We start from the raw sequence: 20,201 nt of genomic DNA, 5'->3' as shown, positions 1-20,201 counted from the left end.
AATTATATGTTTGGTTACGTTGAAAACGTGGTTTCAAAATGGTGGGACCCACCCCCTGAAGGCTGAAACTGCGGTTTGAAAAAAGTGGCCACTAGCTGCTGCTGACCAGCAGCAACCTCAAGCAACCCACGGTCTGTCAAGGGAAAGTATAATACTCCAAAAAAAAAAAGCCGTTGGATAATTAACACACCCTGAGCTGAGTCCCATAACTCCTCTGCAAATCAATTCAAAAAGCCTCAGGCTCCCATCAATATTCTCCTCCCCACTGTAAAAAAATTCAAGGAATCCTATCTTGCCGTTCACCATTTCCATAGCTTCAAACGGCCCTGTATACTCTGTTCACTGTTCACCATCCTTTCTTCCCACCTAGCAGACCCCTCCTCCATTTTTTATCCTTTCTTTCCAAGCGCCGGAGCTGGTGAGGTTGCTGCAAAATTGCAGTCGTTGCCACTGTTTTTCCCTCCCCCCTGTCACACGAAAAACAGGGTCAGCTTCACAAACACACACAGGACAAAAAAATTGTCTCATCCACTGTCAAAAATAATTGCCCCTTCTGTTTTTCTACCCCAAACAGCTTGCCATTCGCCTGATGTTGTAGATCCGCTCAATATAAAGGTATATTGCCATTTGTTTAATTTTGAAGTTGATCTGCAGCATGTTAAAATAATTTTCCCGTTTGAATTTCTTCTCCCAATGTGTGCGTGATTGTTGTTGTTATGCCTGCAGAGTCGATTTTTGTGAGAGGCAAAAGAACAAGGGGAGTCGATTTCTGTGAGAGGCAAACGAACAAGGGGACGAGAAATTACTAGGACAAAAAGGAGACGGGTCTGCAGTAGAGAGTATGTTTTCTGTTAAAATTTTACGCCTCCCTGAAGATAATTACAGATATGCATATATGTTTAGGTGTTGTGTATTGTTCTGGGAAACATATAATTTATGAATATATTGTGTTGTAAGGATTGTGAATTAAGCACAACATTTTGCTTGATGCTGATATGGAAAAAAAATCTGGTGCTGTGATAATAGGTTAATTGACCATCTGTGTGTTTTAAAATTTTTTGCAGAATTTGTTCTGATAATTGTGTTTAATTCGGATAATGTTGTTGCCATTTGAGTCAAATATGTGTTGCTTCATTCGGATGGTGTTTATGCCTTGATCCTACAGAATTTGTGAATACTTATGTCTTTTGCGATTTGAGAACTAGGAGGTGATGGTCACAGAAAAAAGAATGTATACAATCTGTTTGGTCTGTTTATGCTCTCGGCTGGAAACTATAAAGTTCACTGGTAATGGATTTCAATTACCTTGATGATGCATGATGATGTGCAATATTGATATGTGTAGTTTGTAGGGCACATGCATATTGTGTGGACTGGCTAGAATTGTTATAGGTTGGTAATCACTTGTAGGTGAACACTTCCTTCCAATATTACGCAAATGATTAGCATGTTATAAAAATTCATGATGTTTGGTTGCAAATATGTTATCCAAATAGGAATGGATAATCCAGAAACTATTGATAAAGCTGCTTGGAATAAAGAAATGTTGCATGTCTTTTGTGACCTTTGCATCAAGGCCATCGACATGGGAATGAGACCGAATACTCATTTCGACAAGGCCGGTTGGAAATATTTACAAACTTCTTTCAAAGAAATAACTGGTCACGCATTCACAAAGACACAATTGAAGAACAAATGGGATGGCTGTAAAAAGGATTGGAGGATATGGACAAAGCTCATTTCAGAAACTGGTGTGGGCTGGAGTGCAGAATTAGGGACAATTTCTGCAAGTGATGAATGGTGGAAAAACAAAAATTCAGGTTATTTTGCTGCTCCTTAATTTTAAATTTCGTTGTATCTCAGTTCAGTAATTACCAAAAAATTTAGGCAAGCTACATTAAATTAATTCTATTTGTTCTGTGTAGGAAATAAGAGGCGCAAAAAAATTTAGGCATGCTGGTATCGAACCGTCTTTACGGTTGAAGTTCGACAGAATGTTCTCCAATATTGTTGCTACTGGACAGTACGCATGGGCACCATCGGCTGGAATCCGTCGTGATGATAATGTTGGTGTTGATGAGGACCCAAATGCCAATGACGAACAACCTGATTTGGAAGAAGGAAGCGGTGATTCAGAAGAGGATGGAATTCCAAATTTCACTGATGATGTGTGCAACATGGTTAGAGGGGTTAATATGTCAAGCAGTAGCAACACACGCAGCAGTGGAAAGAGAAAAGAAAGAGAACGTGTTGACGTTCAATCAGGGAAAAAAAAAAAGAAGTTCTGGAATTGGGATGCAGCTACTGTCACGGTTTGATAACATGGTTGACAGTATGTCAATCAATAGTGATTCCACATCTATATTTAAAGATAGGAAAGGTGTAGTATTCCTGAGGTTATGATTGAGCTGCACTCAATAGAAGGAGTTCATATTGGTGATGATTTTCATGCGTGGGCTACTGAGTTCTTGGGTATAAGAAGGAATAGAGAAATGTGGTTCAGTATGGGTAGTCTTCAAAACAAGATGATATGGTTGCAGAAAATGTTTACACGGCGTAAGGCACCATAGACGAGGAGGTATATATTGACCCTGAATGCATGCTTTTATAAATTTGTTGATAATATTATTATCTAAATTGTTATATAACATGTTTTGAAATGTATTGACAATTATGTATTCTTTCAGAGATCTGAAGATAATCGGCCAGAATTGTTCGGGACTCTATTTGTAATTTTAACAATTCTCATCTCACATGGAGAGGCTGTGTACAAGTCCTATTTTTTCGGCTATGGAGCATAAATATTTTTTATTTTCATGCAAACGGACTGTATATTAAAGTATCGAAAAGTTGTACTGTTATTCGATACGAGCTACGTATTATGAATTGCAATCCTGAATGTTTCTATGTATTTGTAATGTAATATGACGTGGACAATGCTTTTATAGTTTACAAAATATGCATGCTTAAATGCAACCGATAGAAAATGCAAAAAAAAATGGCTGTTAAATTATCGACATTAAAATTGCTTAATTATAAATTATACTGCTCGGAAAAAAATTTCTACGTCCATTTTAAAAGAAAAATCAGTTGTTTTAGTTTGGGTTAAAAATATAAATTGAGGTCTAGAAGCTTAACTTATTATTGATTTCTATTTCTAATAAGTACACGTGATGTGCGGCAAGGGAAAAAAATATGCAAAATATGTAAAACGTTTTAAAAAATTTTGAAATAAAAAAAATACAAGGATTCATAATACAATTTATATGCAAATATTAAAGTAACTAGTACACTGTGATAGAACATGCACTCTGGTTACAGAAGATTAAACGTGAAGATACAAAATATGCAAAGATTGAAAATACAATTCACATGAAAAATTTAGCTAAGTGGTACACTGCAATAAACTGCTTCCGACATTTCAGCCTAGTCACAGAAGATAAAAAGTAAAAACAGAGAAATATGCAAGATTCAATATATTTAATTCACATGCAAAAACAAGCTATGGTACACTGGGATAAACTGCTCCTCACCTTGCCCATCGGTTGCAGAAGAGAAAAGATAATGAACACGGGTTGTTGAATACCGAGCTTATGTGACAATGCTGGAACAAAACACTTTGTGAAAAGAAGAAGCAACCTCACAGGTACCTGCAATGCTTCAGTAAAAGAACCTCACAGGTACCTGCAATGCTTCAGTAAAAGAAGATAAAACAAAGAGCAACCAGCAGATACAGAAATGGAGATGCAGAGGAACAAACTCAGCAGATAAAAAAGGCAACCACGGGATAAACAAAGGGCAACCACCACCAACATTCCTTGTCACCACCAAAGCAACCAGCTGCCCTCATCGTCGCCAACAGCAGGAGCACCACCAACAGCGGGGAGGAAAGAGTGCAGCAGGGAAAAAACGCAGCAGAGGCAGTGTGAATCAGAGGCAGTGCGAAGCAGAGCAGATTCAGACAAAAAATAGGGCCACCACAACCAACCTGCCTCGCCGTTTCTGTGCAACCGTCTGCCCTCATCTTCGCCAACAACAGCAGCACCACCAACAGCGGGGAGGAAAGAGTGCAGCAAGGAAAAAACGCAGCAGAGGCAGTGCGAAGCAGAGCAGCTTCAGCCGATAAACACAGGGCCACCGCGGGATAAAACCACACCACCACTGCAAACTCATCATCGTCTCCACCATAGCAACCATCTGGCGTCATTAGCTTCAACTGCAGCAGCACCATCATCAGGAGAGAAGCAAGGAAAGCATACTGGAGAGTGAGAAGAGCAGGAACATAAACACCATCACCGAAGTCCACCACCGTTCCCCGCCGTTCCCACAGCCAAACACACCTCGCGCCGCCAAGGGTAACCTCCTCTGTCCATCGCCTTCTCCTTCATTCGTCTGCTGATGAGTAAAAGTCGGTGTCCACTGTTCATGTAAAATGTGAACAGTGGACAGTGTATATATAACTTTAATGCAACAATTTGGGCAGTAAATTTTTGTTTAGTGTGAATTAGTATAATATAATAGTTGCATGGGAAAATTAATCGTGCATGTATTACATCAAACATTGTGTTTTATTTTAAAAAAATAATTTATTTAACATGATTAAGTGTTTATTTATGTAGGATTATACATATGGAAGAAGAACGTTTAAATGCAATATTTAATGAATCTCTTGATGATGATTATGATAACATAATGGATCGTGTTGTTGATCACGTTAATTATCGTGGTGGTGATGACAACGGTGGCTCGGGAGGGGATGGTGATGATGGCGCAAATGATGACGACGACGACACTGACGACGACGACAACGATGACGACGATGATGATAGTGATGATGATGAAGAATCGTTTTGGAAGCGAGCATTTGATAGGAAAAAATTAGCTGTGTGCACAGCTGGGGCACTAAACATTTATTATGTCAATCATATACATAAAGAACCATGCATGGTTTCATACAATACAGGCATGCGTTGGTTAACTGAAGTTTTACGAGGACATTGGCAACGATGTGTCAACATGTTTAGAATGGACACATCAACTTTGTTGAGCTTGTGCAGTGATTTAGAAACAACGTATGGGTTGAAGCCATCGAGAAGGATGAGTGTGATTGAAAAAGTTGCAATATTTCTATATACAATAGCACTAGGAGCATCAAATAGGGAGGTGCAAGAGCGATTTCAACATTCGGGGGAAACTATTAGTAGATGCATTAAAGAAGTCCTCGCAGCAGTATGTTTGTTTGCAGTCGATGTCATAAAACCAGATGACCCGAGTTTTTCAAACACTCCACGAGAAATTGCAATGAATCCTAAATATATGCCGCATTTCAAGGTACGAAAAATATTTATGTTTTTATTGTCAGTATTCAATTCAAAAATTGATGTATGCATGTTAGTAAGTAACGACATGATATTGTCAATGGTTTTTTTTTTTTTGTCAGAATTGTATTGGTGCAATTGATGGGACACATGTGCGGGCTTGTATATCAACCGAAAATCAAATTCCATTTATCGGAAGAAAAGGTGTCCCGACTCAAAACATAATGGCGGTTTGTAATTTTGACATGCGATTCACGTTTGTGTGGGCAGGATGGGAAGGCAGTGCCCACGATACACGTATTTTTCATGAGGCTATTGAGAATATAAATATAAAATTCCCAACGCCACCAGAAGGTAGGTATACAACATAACTTGTTATGTTCTTAGGTATAAAATTTGTTTTATATTACTAATTACAAGATCAAATTTTGATATTGTTTTTTAATTACAGGTAAATACTATTTGGTTGATGCTGGATATCCAAATGAGTATGGTTATTTAGGTCCGTATAAAGGTGAGAGATATCACTTACAAGATTTTAGGCGTCGTGGACAACCTAGAAATCGGCAAGAAGTTTTTAATCGTGCACATTCATCGCTACGTAATGTCATAGAACGATCTTTTGGAGTATGGAAACAAAGGTGGAGGATTTTACAAAACATGCCTGCTTATCCATACAAAACGCAAGTTGAATTTGTAGTTGCATCAATGGCACTACATAATTACATTAGAAGAAGATCGCATGATGATGTTGTATTTGCGGAATTTGATCGCAATCCCAATTATGTACCTGATGACATTTTACCAGATGTTGTGGCACGCCCTGAAAGCATTGGAAACAATAGGCAAAGCAGGATGAATTTTCGAACGTGATGGGATTGCAGATAGTTTGATGGAAGAATAAAGTAGAATTTATAATGTCTTGTTTCATTAATGATGTAATAGCAGTACTTAACTCTACAATATTTTCTATTGCAAAATAAGAATATTAATGTCTTTTATAGTTATTTTATTACATCAATTTGCAAAGCTTGCTTGTATGGGAGTATAGAGCTTTTCATTAACGAAGCAGTAATAAAATATTTTTTTCACGTTGTAAAAAATTATTGTTGCGACCGGCACACGAAAACGAAATGCACACGTAGGAAAAACAATTAAAAATTTTTATTATGAAAAAACATTTCAACATCTTTTGGGAACGCAGTTTGCACCGCATAAACGGTTACCAAACACTGTAAACTGCTTTTTGTTCAACCTCAATTTCAACCACAGTTTTAACCAAACACATATTTTTTCAAACCAACCTCAACTAAAAGTGCTTTTTTTGAAACAGCTTTTTTAAAACCACAACCGCAACAGCAACCTCAATACCAAACACACCCTTACTCTCTTTCTTTTTCAAACCATAGTTACCATTTATTGATTAATGTCCGAAAGAAAAAAAAATGTCTAGTTGAATAAAAAACAAATACGGACATCAAATAAATTGTTTTTTAAATAGTCTTAAAATAAATTTATATATTTTTAAAACAAGAAATACAATAAAAACATGTTCTTTGTGTCCTCACTTTATATTTTATATTCCAAGAGTTAATTTATTGAGAAGAAATTTCCTCTAAAGCCCATGAAAAAATTATAGCTTAAAAAAAATAGCATACTTCTCATCTTCTCTTTTTTTTTTTCTTTTTTTAATATTTTAAAAATCTCTTAGAGTTCTTTAAATTCATAATTTTTTGTTTATATAGTATTGTATAAACAAAATAGCTATTTTATTCAATAAAAACAAAACTGCTACTAGATCTACATTTCTATAGTATTTTATTCAATATATCCTTTTTATATTGAATTTCTTTTTTCTTTGTTATATTCAAACAATCATTTAATATTTAACATATTTTATAAAATCCATAATTTATTGTTTATCACTTATCACTTGTGTTTATATGAATTTTCTTTTTCCACCTTCCTCATAAATCATCATTAGTCTTCTCTTTCCAGGTGAAAACATCTCTTTAACTCCCTTCTTCTCAAATTTTTCATCCCAAGCAAAACCCCACAATCTTTTTCCTCAAAAAAAAAAAAAAGGTTTGATTTTCTCTTGGCGGGCCTTACCCTTGACTAGGTTTTAAAGCTATGGTAGGAGAGGCTCTCGTAGAATAATTAATGTCTTTTTCAAAATATTAAGGGCAGAGGATTGGGGGTAAAACAAAATGTGAAGAAGTGCAGTTGCGTCATGGAAAGGAGACAAATGAGCAAGAAAGAAAAGAAAAAACAAAGTTGCAGACCGTCGCTTTGGTGAGTTCACTCAACATGAACTCATACTCATCTTGGATATATTTGACAATCCCAATGAACCTATATAAAATCCCAATTGATACGACACCATAAAATTCATGGCCAATTTGTTTCCTTCATGGACATTAGAACTTGCACAACAGTAACGTGTCCCTCATCTCTGATGGAGGTATACAGCACAATTTTATTATATTTAAATTAATATAATTTTAAATTAATAAATCATCGAATTAACTTTTTAAATCGAGTTGAGTTTAATAACACTAACAATTCAACAATGAATAGTTAAAAAAAAACACCTTATCTGTTACTTCATTTCCAAATAAGCTGGTTTGAGAATTTTATTTGTTAATAGAAGAAAATCTATAAACAGGATTCTCGGCGTGACAACGTGGCTCATGATTGATTTATTAGCGTGTGTGTATGCTTTGATCGTGTATCTTGTATTTCTTTAAATGATATAATACATTATATTCAATGATTTTTAATTCCTTATAAAGAAAAACATTTGTTTTATTGGTTAAGTAAGGGTTAGATACATACTAGAAAGAAAAAAAATCTTTTGAATTAAATTTATATATCTTCAAAATAGTTTTGAAGAAAAAAAAAGTTGAAAGATTATTTATTTATTTATAGAAGTAAACTGAGGAAATCAGATGACAAGACATAAGTCTCTCTGTCTTTGTCTTCCCATGTAACGTAAGACAGACAACTCAAACTTCGCTTTTATCTGTTCAGGAAAGAGAAAAAAGGTGGTCCCGTTGCTCTTGATTGAACTTCAAAATCCAGCTTAAAAGGAAAACAGATTTGTTACAGCTTGCCCCCCTCGTATAGTATATACTTGACGTGCAAATACCAAGACCGAGAAAAGTTTGAGAGAGATAGAGAAAAGGGGGAGAAGAAAATGGAGGAGGATCATAGTCGTAGAGAAGGGAATGGATTTGAGATAGAAGATGATGATAAGGAACACAGTGTGTCAATGTTGAGAGAGCCGTTTCTTGTTAGGAATATAAAGAATAATACTTCACAGATTGCCATTGTTGGTGCCAATACCTGCCCTATTGAAAGCCTTGATTATGAGTAAGTCCCAATCTTCTTCTTCTTCTTCTTCCTTTTTTAAAAAATATTTTTTATCTGTTAAATGTGAGGGTGAATTGGTTTATTAGAAGAATTACTGATGGCTTCTTTATTTTCTTTTTAAAATCTTCCTATCATATCAATTCTTCTTTTCTTTTCTTCTTTTGGATAGCTAGAAACAGAGGGAAAATGACAAAAAGAAGGGACATTTGTATTGTATGTTCTTGTTCTACATTTTTTGTAGTGTGTCTGTGTGTGCAAAGACAATTTAGGATAAATAGGAAACTAAATTCTGAATCTTTTGTTGTTTGATTTTGGCTTAGAACAAACAAGGTCGCTCTCGAGCGAGCCATGATGCTGATGTAGTAGCTTGGTAACTATTTGTAGTTTTCCAGAACTAAATTGGCTGTTTAATGCATTAATCAAAACGTTGTAATTTTAAGAAATCACCATTTTGTGTTCGAGTTTATGCAAGTTTTTTACTGTTCAATCCGCCTTCCCTCACTCTTAGGCACCGTTTTGCAACGCGGTGCATCGCAGCAAAAGCATAATTTCTTATGCTTTTGCTGGCGAAATGCAGGTGTAACCGCAGTGCGTTGCCACTTATTAGAAGTTGAACAAGAAGCTATTTTCAATAAAAAGCATTTCTAGGAGTTACAGAGTGGAAGCTGTTATGGTTAGGAAAGTAAAGGTGGACTAACTACTGTAAATGATAGAGGCTGACGACCTTGATCTTATGTTTATCACCAATCATTTAGTTTATCGAGGCTGTACTTGGTCTTACAGAATCGGCCTGTTAAATTTATGCGGGGGAACAGGCCTCCTTCCTAGGCTTGCTTTCCCAGCTTTCTGTTCACCCATGGCTTTCAGGTGGTGACCGTAATTAGCCTTTCGGTAGCCATAGGGTGTTCACTGGTGCCTTAGCACCTCTCCTTACCAAGAATAGAAATGCTGAAATGCTTAAAATAAGGTTATTGAAGGGGAGAATAGATTGTTGAAAGCTCCAAGCATTACTTCATTTGATGTTAGAAGTAATCTTCTGTTCCTACCGCATTCTGACCCACTGGAATATACTCTGGCAGGATTGCTGATAATGAACTTTTTAAACAAGACTGGAGGTCTCGAAAGAAGGTTGAGATATATCAGTATGTTGTCCTCAAGTGGACACTTGCTCTCCTCATTGGGTTAGGTACAGGGCTTGTCGGCTTCTTCAATAACCTCGCTGTTGAAAACATAGCTGGTTTCAAACTTCTGCTGACAAACAATCTCATGCTTGAGAACAAGTAAGCCTCATCATCACTGCAAGTGTTTTTCTTCATGATAAAGTGCTATTATTTTCTGTTAATTCTCTTGAGATATTATACCATATTCATATTTTATACTTCTACGAACAACTTCTTGGTGCACTCAGAGGCCCCATCAGGCATTGAGCTATGTATGGAGGTAGTCCTCCCCAGGCCCACCTCCACACCCAATCCTCAATTAGATCTCAACGTGTGACCCCAAGTCGGAACCAATATCTAGTGTCGGGGATCTCCTTGAGGACACATAATTCTCTAGATATAACAGAACAACTTGATATCTTTACCTCATTTTTTTTGTTGTTCTGCAAATCAAGTTTTTGTTAGATTTTTGTCTTGTGCTAGTGATATAATCGGCTATGTTTTTATCATGAAACAGCTTAGATGCTTATGTTAGTTTTCTTTTAATAAAAAAAAATGATATAAATGATTCTTTTTTCAGTGCAGGTACTATCAGGCATTTGCAACTTATGCTGGTTGCAACGTGGTTTTGGCTATTGCTGCTGCAGCCCTCTGTGCTTACGTTGCTCCTGCAGCAGCAGGCTCTGGTATACCTGAGGTTAAAGCATACCTCAATGGTGTAGATGCTCCTTCTATTTTGGCTCCTGCTACCCTCTTTGTAAAGGTGAATCACAAGCTATCTGCAACTCTCTCCCCGCCAACTTTATAGGTTCCATCGGTTCCCTCTATACAATTATTGGAATTCAGTGATTGTCTGAATGCTTTAAATCAAGTTGTTTCCCATAATTATTCAATGTATACAAAGACATAAAGGCCAGATCCAATTCTCATGTTTCCATAAAATTGTAGATTAAATCTGAAAACCCTGTTCTAGTTGTTACTAGACCTGCATCAAAATGAGACAAATCAATCTAATATTTCATCGTCTAACCTCCAAACATGAGAGAATTGTTCTGATGAAAAATTGCTTTAGCTTCTATTTTCTGCATGCAAATGAATATTTTGATGGCCAAGCCACTATAAGCTCCTCGAAACCCAACTCAAGTCAAATTGCCTTCCTCATGGGTTTTGCTTACATGTCTGATGTGAATACACTACCTTGTCAGGATACTTGGGGTGAAACAACAAGCCCCAAACCATATGCATTAGTTCTTCCCATTGAACTTTTCATCAGAACACAAGCAAAATCTAAACAAAGAGAAGAATTCTGCTAGTGTCTCTTAATGTGAGAAGCTTTTGCTGCAGATGTTTATTATGCTCAGTATTTCTTCTATTCATGAAGTATTCTACTTTCTTTTGTCTCTGTGGAAATAATAGCTATTTTGATTCTCTGAAGCAGCTAACTTTCCTGCCTTTTGATGTTGACCGTCTTCTTTAAAACTGTTTCTAATACATGATGAGCTAATTCATCACTGACGTGAGTCATTTACAAGCGGTTCAGGAAATTTGATCCTTGTTGGGTACTGAAGTTTTTATATTTGATTTGAACCTCTCAGATTTTCGGGTCCATATTTGGAGTTGCTGCTGGATTTGTTGTTGGTAAAGAAGGACCCATGGTACATACTGGTGCTTGCATAGCCTCCTTACTTGGACAGGGTGGTTCTCGCAAGTATCATTTGACATGGAAATGGTTGAGATACTTCAAAAATGATCGAGACCGGCGAGATTTGGTTACATGTGGTTCTGCTGCTGGTGTAGCAGCTGCCTTCCGTGCTCCTGTTGGCGGGGTCTTATTTGCCCTTGAAGAAGCTGCTTCCTGGTAACTCCCTGTTCTGTTATCATCCTCTCCTCCCCATTTCTACAAAAGTGTTCTTTTCTTCCTTCTTCTACAACTGGGTGAAATATATCATTTTCCCATTCCGTTCAGGTGGAGGAGTGCCCTTCTTTGGAGGACGTTCTTTACGACAGCTGTAGTAGCAGTCGTATTGAGAGGTCTCATAGATTTTTGCCGATCTGGAAAATGTGGGCTATTTGGACAAGGAGGTCTGATCATGTTTGATGTAAATTCTAGAAAAGCCTTTTACAGCACCCCAGATCTACTAGCAGTTGTGTTCCTTGGAGTGATAGGAGGCGTTTTTGGAAGCCTTTACAACTATTGTGTCGTCAAGGTTCTTCGCACGTACAGCCTCATCAATGAGTATGCCCTGAAAATTAAGTCTCTTCGTATCAATGAGTATTTTACTGTTAATGTTCATCGCCATTTTTCTCATGAATCGTCATGCTTTATAGTTTGTTGATGCTGATGGTTTGAACAAATTACAGGAGGGGTCCTTCGTTTAAGATCCTGCTTGTTATTGTCATTTCCCTTTTGACCTCTTGTTGCTCCTATGGTCTCCCATGGCTTTCGAAGTGCATTCCCTGTCCCCCTCACCTGGCCGAGAAATGCCCAACTGAAGGTCGCTCTGGCAACTTCAAGAATTTCCAGTGTCCACCAAACCACTACAACGACCTTGCTTCCCTCGTTTTCAACACCAATGATGATGCCATCCGCAACCTATTCACTTCCGGTAGTGAAAAGGAATTTCACCTCTCCACCCTTATGGTTTTCTTCTTTGCTATTTACTGCCTTGGCATTGTTACTTACGGCATTGCTGTTCCCTCTGGGCTCTTCATCCCCGTCATTCTTGCCGGGGCCTCTTATGGGCGTCTTACTGGAACAATGCTTGGCCCTCTGTCTAATCTTGATGCGGGTCCCTGTGCCCTCCTTGGAGCTGCCTCCTTCCTTGGTGGCACCATGAGAATGACAGTTTCTCTCTGTGTCATCCTTCTTGAACTTACTAACGACCTGCTTATGCTTCCACTAATGATGCTAGTGCTCCTCATTTCAAAAACAGTGGCCGATTGTTTCAACAAGGGTATTTATGATCAAATGGTGAGAATGAAAGGATTTCCTTACATGGAAGCCCATGCAGAACCATACATGAGACATCTTGTTGCAAGTGATGTTGTTTCTGGTCCATTAGTTTCATTCTCTGGGATTGAAAAGGTAGGGAACCTGATGCATGCTTTGAAAGTAACAGGGCACAATGGATTCCCCGTGATTGGTGAGCCGCCTTGTTCAGATGCTCCAGAATTGTGTGGACTTGTCTTGAGGTCTCATCTGCTTGTGTTGCTAAGAGGAAAGAAATTTACAAAGCAGAGAGTAAAGACGGGGTCAGGGATCATGAAGAGTTTCAAGGCACATGACTTTGCAAAGGCTGGATCAGGCAAAGGGGTGAAGCTGGAGGATTTGGAGATCACAGAGGAGGAGATGGAGATGTATGTTGATCTCCATCCTATTACCAACACATCTCCATACACCGTGGTTGAAACAATGTCTCTAGCAAAAGCTGCTGTTCTCTTTCGCGAACTTGGCCTGAGACACTTGTGTGTGGTGCCCAAGACACCAGGGGTACGACTCTCCCGATGCTATACATGTGTTTAATAATATGCATATGAACACTTAGCTTTAGAATCCATGTGAATACTCATGCAGAGATTTCCTCAAATTTCTCTATTTTGCAGAGGCCTCCTATTGTCGGGATCCTGACTCGCCATGACTTCACACCAGATCATATACTGGGGCTTTACCCACATATTAAACCTCACAAGTAGGTGAGCAAGCTATGTAATCCTTGCTGCCCGTAAGGACTCGTTCTTATGGAGCTGTTAGCTTCCCCTCGCCATTGCCAAACGAGGGAAGAAACAATGTAGGTTACAGAGGATGTAACTGTGAAAGCAGTAAAACGAAAGCTGTTTCTCCCGGAATAAGATTTTATGCGATATTTTGAAGACCAGAGAGCCCTAATTTGAGTTAAAGCTGGCTAAGTTCATCATCACTCCGAAGTAAGATCAGCAATGTACACAGAGAGAACCCTAAGGGTTGTTGAACCCTAATATTAGCAGGCCAATGAAAACTGATAGCGATCTGGAGAAACGAAAGATTGAGGGGGTGATTAATGCTGTTTAGTCACGTGGACTGGCTGATCTTTGATGGGATACAACATTACATTTTCGTCCATGAACTCTTAAAAGTTTTAATTTTATTCCTAATATTGAACAAATATATTTAATCAAGTGACCTCAATATTAAAAAATATTTTAAAAAAAAATCAAAATAGCATTGTTTGTAATATTAAAAAAAAGCCAACAGAGTCAGTTAAAGTTTTTAAACTGGGTAACTTTTTTTGTTTTTTCAACCTGAATTGACTGACACAAGCTTCATTCCCACCCCCCGGTCGGTCTAGATTTTACAGCTGTGCTCTAATAACTGTCACTTCTAGTCCCTAAAAAAGAAAAACAGAAACTTAGAGGACCATTTGGCAAGGCAATAAAAAAACCCATCCAGCGATACATGCATTTTGTTGGGTTGGCTTGTTTATAAGAACCAAAAAAAAGAGGCATCAAATTTGTAATAATTAAAAGAGAGCTGCATCCCCAATTTTTTGAATCAAATCTCCCCTCTACCCACCCAGATCCAATCTCAGGGTTCCCCTCCTCTCCTCTCCTTCCTTCTGAGATCTGCAAATCTTGGCATACATCGAAGTTTATATACTACCATCGTCATTTTAATCAGTTATGGAGGCGATCGAAGAATTGACTCAGCTTTCGGAATCTATGAGGCAAGCATCTGCTTTGCTTGCCGACGAAGACGTTGATGAAACGACGACGTCGTCCTCTCCTTCTTCTTCCAGACGCTCTTCTACTTTCCTCAATGTCGTCGCTCTCGGCAATGTCGTAAGTTCCTCTCTCTCTCAAGTAATAAATGCATGTTAGATCGTTGGATCTGTTTATAGGTTTCTTTGCAATTAAGGCTGTGTTTGGATTCAAATATAGAAACTGTTGAAAAATGCAAGAAAAAGTTGTCTCCTCTTTTTCCGTCTGGATTAAAACAAAAGGAAAGAAAGAAAGAAAGAAAGAAAGAAAGGAGATGAATGCTTGAATATCCGAACTTTTTGACGAGCTTTCTCGTTTGTACAGGGTGCGGGTAAATCTGCTGTGTTGAATAGTTTAATCGGACATCCTGTTTTGGTAAGCTCGTATTTCCCTTGCACTGTTGTTGATTTGATGCCATTTTTCCCTCTGACGACAGTTTTTTCTTATGATTTTGGCAGCCCACCGGTGAAAATGGAGCCACTCGGGCTCCGATAAGCATAGATTTAAGTAGGGATAGTTCCGTAAGCAGTAAATCAATTATTTTACAGATTGACAGCAAAAATCAACAAGTTTCTGCGAGTAAGTTCTCTTACTAAATTTTCAATTGCATTTTGTTTGCCAATGCGGCATCTTTTTATCTTGAATTTTCTGTTTAATGTCTCTGATTCTTGTTGGTTTCTCTAATTTGGTACGTCATAGGTGCTCTTCGGCATTCTCTACAGGAAAGGCTTAGCAAGGTTTCCTCCGGCAGGAGTCGTGATGAAATATATCTGAAACTTCGTACCAGTACAGGTTTGTTCCTCACTTAAAGATTGTAAGTAAAGACTTTGTGGAAAATAATAGTAAAATGGTGCAATGCAGATCATTTATGGCATTTCCCTATGATTATCCAGTTACGTAGATGGCATGGACAGTGTCAAATTAATGAGGTCTTAGTGCAGATTATTCATGCAAAGACACCAAGACAACATTCACCAACTCATGCACTTTCCCTGCATCAGTTTTAATTAATTTCTTTCCTCTGATATGTTCAGCTCCTCCATTGAAATTGATTGACTTGCCTGGGGTGGATCAAAGAATCGTAGATGACTCGATGGTGAGTGGTGTTATTTTATTTCTGGTTTTCAAGTTTTTGCAGTAGGTACATGTGTGATTCTTTTGTTTCTCTTTTCTGATTATTTCTGTGTATCAGGTGCTGTACTTCAAAGGTCAATCAATATTTTGGTTCTCTTCCTGCTGTATATGATTCAGATTTTCTCTTTTGTGAATGGGCTCGTTCTATAACTAATATTGTTATAGATTGTGTGGGTGGCTACCCTTGATGCCCTGTTTTTGTATGAGTTGTACCTCTTGGTTCTTATAAAATAAAAAATTGCTGTAGTTTGGAAGGTCTTTTTTTATTTTTTCCCTTTGTTTCTAAGTCAGTGCAATTGGAAGCTCTTTTAATGGCAATTTTTTTTTTTGCTCTGCCAGATCAGTGAATATGTTCAGCACAATGATGCTATTCTGCTAGTTGTAATACCTGCTATTTCAGGCGCCAGAAATTTCTTCCTCTAGAGCCCTCAGAATTGCAAAGGAATATGATGCAGAGAGTGAGTCAATGTTAAGCTTGCATCCTATCTTTTTTGTCAAAAAGATCTATATTTTTGAAATTTTTGAAAACTTTTTATTTGAGTTTTAAGTATGATTTGTGTTGCATTATAGGTACCAGAACAGTTGGCATTATTAGTAAAATTGATCAAGCAGCTACAGAGTCAAAAGCTATTGCAGCTGTTCAAGCTCTTCTTTTGAATCAGGGACCACCAAAAACATCTGACATTCCATGGGTTGCATTGATTGGTCAATCTGTTTCCATAGCGTCAGTGCAATCTGGAAGTGCTTCATCCGAGAGCTCTTTGGAAACTGCCTGGCGAGCTGAAAGTGAAAGTCTAAAATCTATATTGACTGGAGCCCCTCAAAGCAAGCTTGGGAGAGTTGCTCTGGTGGATGTCCTTGCTGGTCAGATTCGTAGTCGCATGAAACTCAGGCTTCCCAGTCTCCTTTCTGGGTATTGCTCCTTTTCTCCTCCTCATCCTCCTCCTGCTGCTGCTGCTTGATCTTTGTTTCTATTAACTTATCTTTTTTTTTTTTTTTATCCAAAACTGTCGTAAATATCATCTGCTGTCTTCATATTGCTTCCTTCTCTCTGGCATTTTCCCTCTTTTTGACAAGAATTAGAAAATTATTATCTGCTGTCACTCTATCAAGACAATTGCTATATTTAGGTCTGGGCTTCTCCCTGTATTATGATGCTTTGTGTCCATTAGACCTTTAATGCTGTTTATATGCTTTGATAAAACTGTAGGCTTCAGGGGAAATCTCAAATAGTTCAAGACGAAATGGTGAGGCTTGGCGAGCAAATGGTTAGTAGCTCTGAAGGTACAAGAGCTTTAGCTTTGGAGCTCTGCCGTGAGTTTGAAGACAAATTTCTCCTGCATCTTGTTGGTGGTGAAGTGAGTAGTTTCTTTTTGAAGCATCTTATGCATCATTTTTATTATAACTGGAAGAGAGACTAGTGACAGCACACTACAGATATTTCCCGTGTCAGGATGATTTAGTTTATATGAAAAGGAAAAAATGGCCTCTAAACTTTTGTTAAATTAATATGGTTTGCTTTCATCTTTCATCATGTAGACTTGCTTTTTCTATTGTAGATACTATTTAACATTATGGATCTATATTATGTGCCAGAAAATTATAAAATCTCAAAATGTCAGAGATTCCTCAGAGCTAAAAGGAAATGCCTCAAATTCACAGGATTAGCTGTTAATATGGTGCTTGCAGCCTGATGAATGTCACTGAACCTCCAGGGCTCATGTTCAAAGAATTTGAACTTGTGTGGAAATTGAATGTGAATAGGGACTTTCAAGAAATGAAAGTTTATAAATTTAGTTAAGGATATATGTGCTTGAGTTTATGATGTCCTTATGAGCCAAGAATAATTCAATACTGCACAGTTTCACTTTACTTGTATATATATATATATATATATATGTAACTCCTATTTACAGGGCAAGAGTATGATTGTGCCTGCAGTTAATTGTCTCACACTTCTTAAAGTTTGAGGATCATGACTAGGATTTGACTTGCATTGATTATCTTTGTTGTTAAGGCTTGAAAACCATGTTCTGTTGTACAATCACTATAGTTTCTTTAACCCAGCTTATTTACAGGGTAATGGTTGGAAAGTTGTTGCAAGTTTTGAGGGTAATTTTCCAAACAGGATCAAGCAGCTACCTTTAGATAGGCATTTTGACATAAACAATGTCAAAAGGGTATTTCTTCTCTTCTAACTTTATGCTGTATTTCTTTCTTATTAGAAATGTTTTGAAGTCCTCTTGAAGTATGTTTCCTTGATATCAGATTGTCCTAGAAGCAGATGGTTATCAACCTTATCTTATATCACCAGAGAAGGGATTGAGGTCCTTAATAAAAGGTGTCCTGGAGCTGGCAAAGGAACCCTCAAAGCTGTGTGTTGATGAGGTACAGTTTTATGTTTGCCACTTTGGAATATATTCCATCTTTGGATTCTTCTCGAGTAACCAAAATATTTTACCTGAAATCAAAACCTGTTCAATCCAACAATTAAAAGAAGGGAATGTTGCAATTATAATATGATTACATGCGTGCCCATGCCTGTGGCTCCTTGGTCTTTGCACTAACCCTCACAGCAGCAAATCTTTTGGCAAAATGCTGATATCTTTCATGTTTTGATAAATCATGAATACACCTGATTCCCCTTTGCAAGTTGTGGAATCATCATATTCTGCAAGCAAATCTGAATGTATCAGATCACAAAAACTAGGCATAAACAATTTGGGGTAATATAATGGTTTTCAAATTTCAATACCCTAGTAAAATTGTTGACATAGCATCACATGTTACTTTATAAATCACAGGCATTTATCAGTCTGACCATTTTCACTTTTTTTTTTTTTTTATCAATTCTACTTTCTTATTTTTTCAATTTAATATTCTGTGGTTCCCATATATTCCAGGCAATAAATTTCTAGGGAAGAAGAGACTCCAAAATTTTGATGATCTAGTTTGTTCTTTTATTGGTATTGCTTAATCTAAAACTCTTATTTAACACGTGTGCGGTTTTTCCTGCTACCAATTAACTTGAGTAACTTTTTATTTTGGTGGTTGTAAAATAGGTGCATCTTTTCCTGCTACCAGTTAGAGCGTGTTTGGGAATGTGGTTGTTGTTGCTTTTTAAAGTGTTTTTCGCTCAGAAAAGCATGTCAATAATATTTTTTATTTTTTAAAAATTTATTTTTAAGATCAGCACATCAAAATGATTTGAAAACATCAAAAATATATTAATTCAAAGTAAAAAAAAAATAAAAAAATTTTAAATTTTTTCGAAAGCGCTTTTAAAAAGCACTCCCAAGCACCCTCTTAACTTGAGTTACTTTTTATTTGGGTGGTTGTAAAATAGGTGCATCGTGTACTACTGGATATTGTATCATCTGCTGCAAATGCCACTCCTGGACTTGGAAGGTATCCTCCTTTCAAGAGAGAGGTACTGCAGCTTAGCTGCTGTTTTTGTACACTTTATGTAAGAAGTTTTATTGTCTAGAACTCTGGATCTCAGTTTAAAATTTTATTGAGCAGGTTGTGGCAATTGCAAGTTCTGTGCTTGATGGGTTTAAAAATGAAGCTAAGAAAATGGTAGTTGCCCTAGTTGATATGGAACGTGTGTTTGTTCCACCTCAACACTTCATCCGATTGGTGCAGAGGCGGTATGTTTCAAAGTGAAATGTAGATAAATATTGGGCCTTTTATTTTTGAAATTATTATTATCATTGTTGGTGGAAAAGGATGTGCTTTGATGTTTAACCCTGGTAGGTAAGTATATACTTTCTTTGTGTCTGTTCTGGCATCTGTATTTGATTTCATTTTGTTGTTAAGTTTCTAATTTATCATGTTGGTAAATGATTACCTTATGTTTGTCAGTTTTAGTATATGTTGCCTCCGCAATGTGAACTTTGTGTTTATCAGCCAAGGTTGTTTCAAAAATTGATACCTTTCCATGTCATTTGTTGTCGGTTATTTAATAAATCATTATATTGGTTACTGATATGATGTGTCAACTAGATTATGAGAAACCCTGCCTCCCCAATCTGAGACTCCAGAATCGGAAGATGGGGCCATATTGATTTATGGTTAATCAGATTTAAATTCGTAAGGGCTTCTCCAGAAGTTCTAGTAAGGGTAGTCTCGTGTATTTGTGATATATAAACACATTGAATTTTCAATTTTCCTTTATCAAATTCTTGTCAGCGTCTAAAAGAAATATAGGAAAGAGAATAAATTACAATGGCAAGGGAAGCTCTTTGTATGCTTAAACTAAAGCCTTTGTACTGACATATTTCAAATGTGGGTTCTCAATAATTTTTTTCCTATAATTCACTTGCATCCATTTTTCTTCCCAAATGATTTATTGTTTTAATTTATAAAGTGTGCTTTTGTGATACGTGATGGTTTCCATGGATTTTCTTTCTGTCTATCTGATCCTTCATTACTTAATCTTAATCAGAATGGATAGGCAGCGCCGTGAGGACGAGCTAAA

General features: G+C 37.2%; 1 protein-coding gene, 2 long non-coding RNA genes and 1 pseudogene across 3 annotated transcripts; all 4 read left to right on the top strand.

Moving 5' to 3' along the window:
• Positions 1-152: 152 nt before the first annotated feature.
• On the top strand, positions 153-1,802 carry LOC118040193 (uncharacterized). The gene is made up of 3 exons (XR_004686022.2): positions 153-615; positions 727-839; positions 1,497-1,802. It is a non-coding gene; the product is annotated as an uncharacterized lncRNA (long non-coding RNA).
• Positions 1,803-1,811: 9 nt separating this feature from the next.
• Positions 1,812-2,957, top strand: LOC118040194 (uncharacterized). Its single transcript, XR_004686023.2, has 2 exons — positions 1,812-2,578; positions 2,688-2,957. It is a non-coding gene; the product is annotated as an uncharacterized lncRNA (long non-coding RNA).
• A 5,482-nt stretch (positions 2,958-8,439) lies between these two features.
• Positions 8,440-13,993, top strand: LOC118040190 (chloride channel protein CLC-c). The gene is made up of 7 exons (XM_035047065.2): positions 8,440-8,693; positions 9,773-9,973; positions 10,439-10,616; positions 11,449-11,711; positions 11,820-12,089; positions 12,215-13,343; positions 13,457-13,993. The coding sequence occupies exons 1-7, from the start codon at positions 8,518-8,520 to the stop codon at positions 13,544-13,546; spliced, it is 2,307 nt and encodes a 768-aa protein (XP_034902956.1). The 5' UTR covers positions 8,440-8,517; the 3' UTR covers positions 13,547-13,993.
• A 320-nt stretch (positions 13,994-14,313) lies between these two features.
• Positions 14,314-20,201, top strand: part of LOC118040191 (dynamin-2B-like) — a 10,706-nt pseudogene continuing 4,818 nt past the window's right edge.

This window comes from Populus alba, chromosome 3 (assembly GCF_005239225.2).
Source record: "Populus alba chromosome 3, ASM523922v2, whole genome shotgun sequence".
NCBI classification, from domain to species: domain Eukaryota; kingdom Viridiplantae; phylum Streptophyta; class Magnoliopsida; order Malpighiales; family Salicaceae; genus Populus; species Populus alba.
This window is presented reverse-complemented; position numbering and strand designations above follow the sequence as displayed.

What these genes read in the sequence shown, in the direction of transcription:
- LOC118040190 (XM_035047065.2), top strand. Translation starts at nt 8,518, where the DNA reads ATGGAGGAGGATCATAGTCGTAGAGAAGGGAATGGATTTGAGATAGAA. An exon ending in CTGCTACCCTCTTTGTAAAG is followed by an intron (nt 10,617 to 11,448) that starts GTGAATCACAAG and finishes TGAACCTCTCAG; the next exon opens with ATTTTCGGGTCCATATTTGG. An exon ending in CTTGAAGAAGCTGCTTCCTG is followed by an intron (nt 11,712 to 11,819) that starts GTAACTCCCTGT and finishes CATTCCGTTCAG; the next exon opens with GTGGAGGAGTGCCCTTCTTT.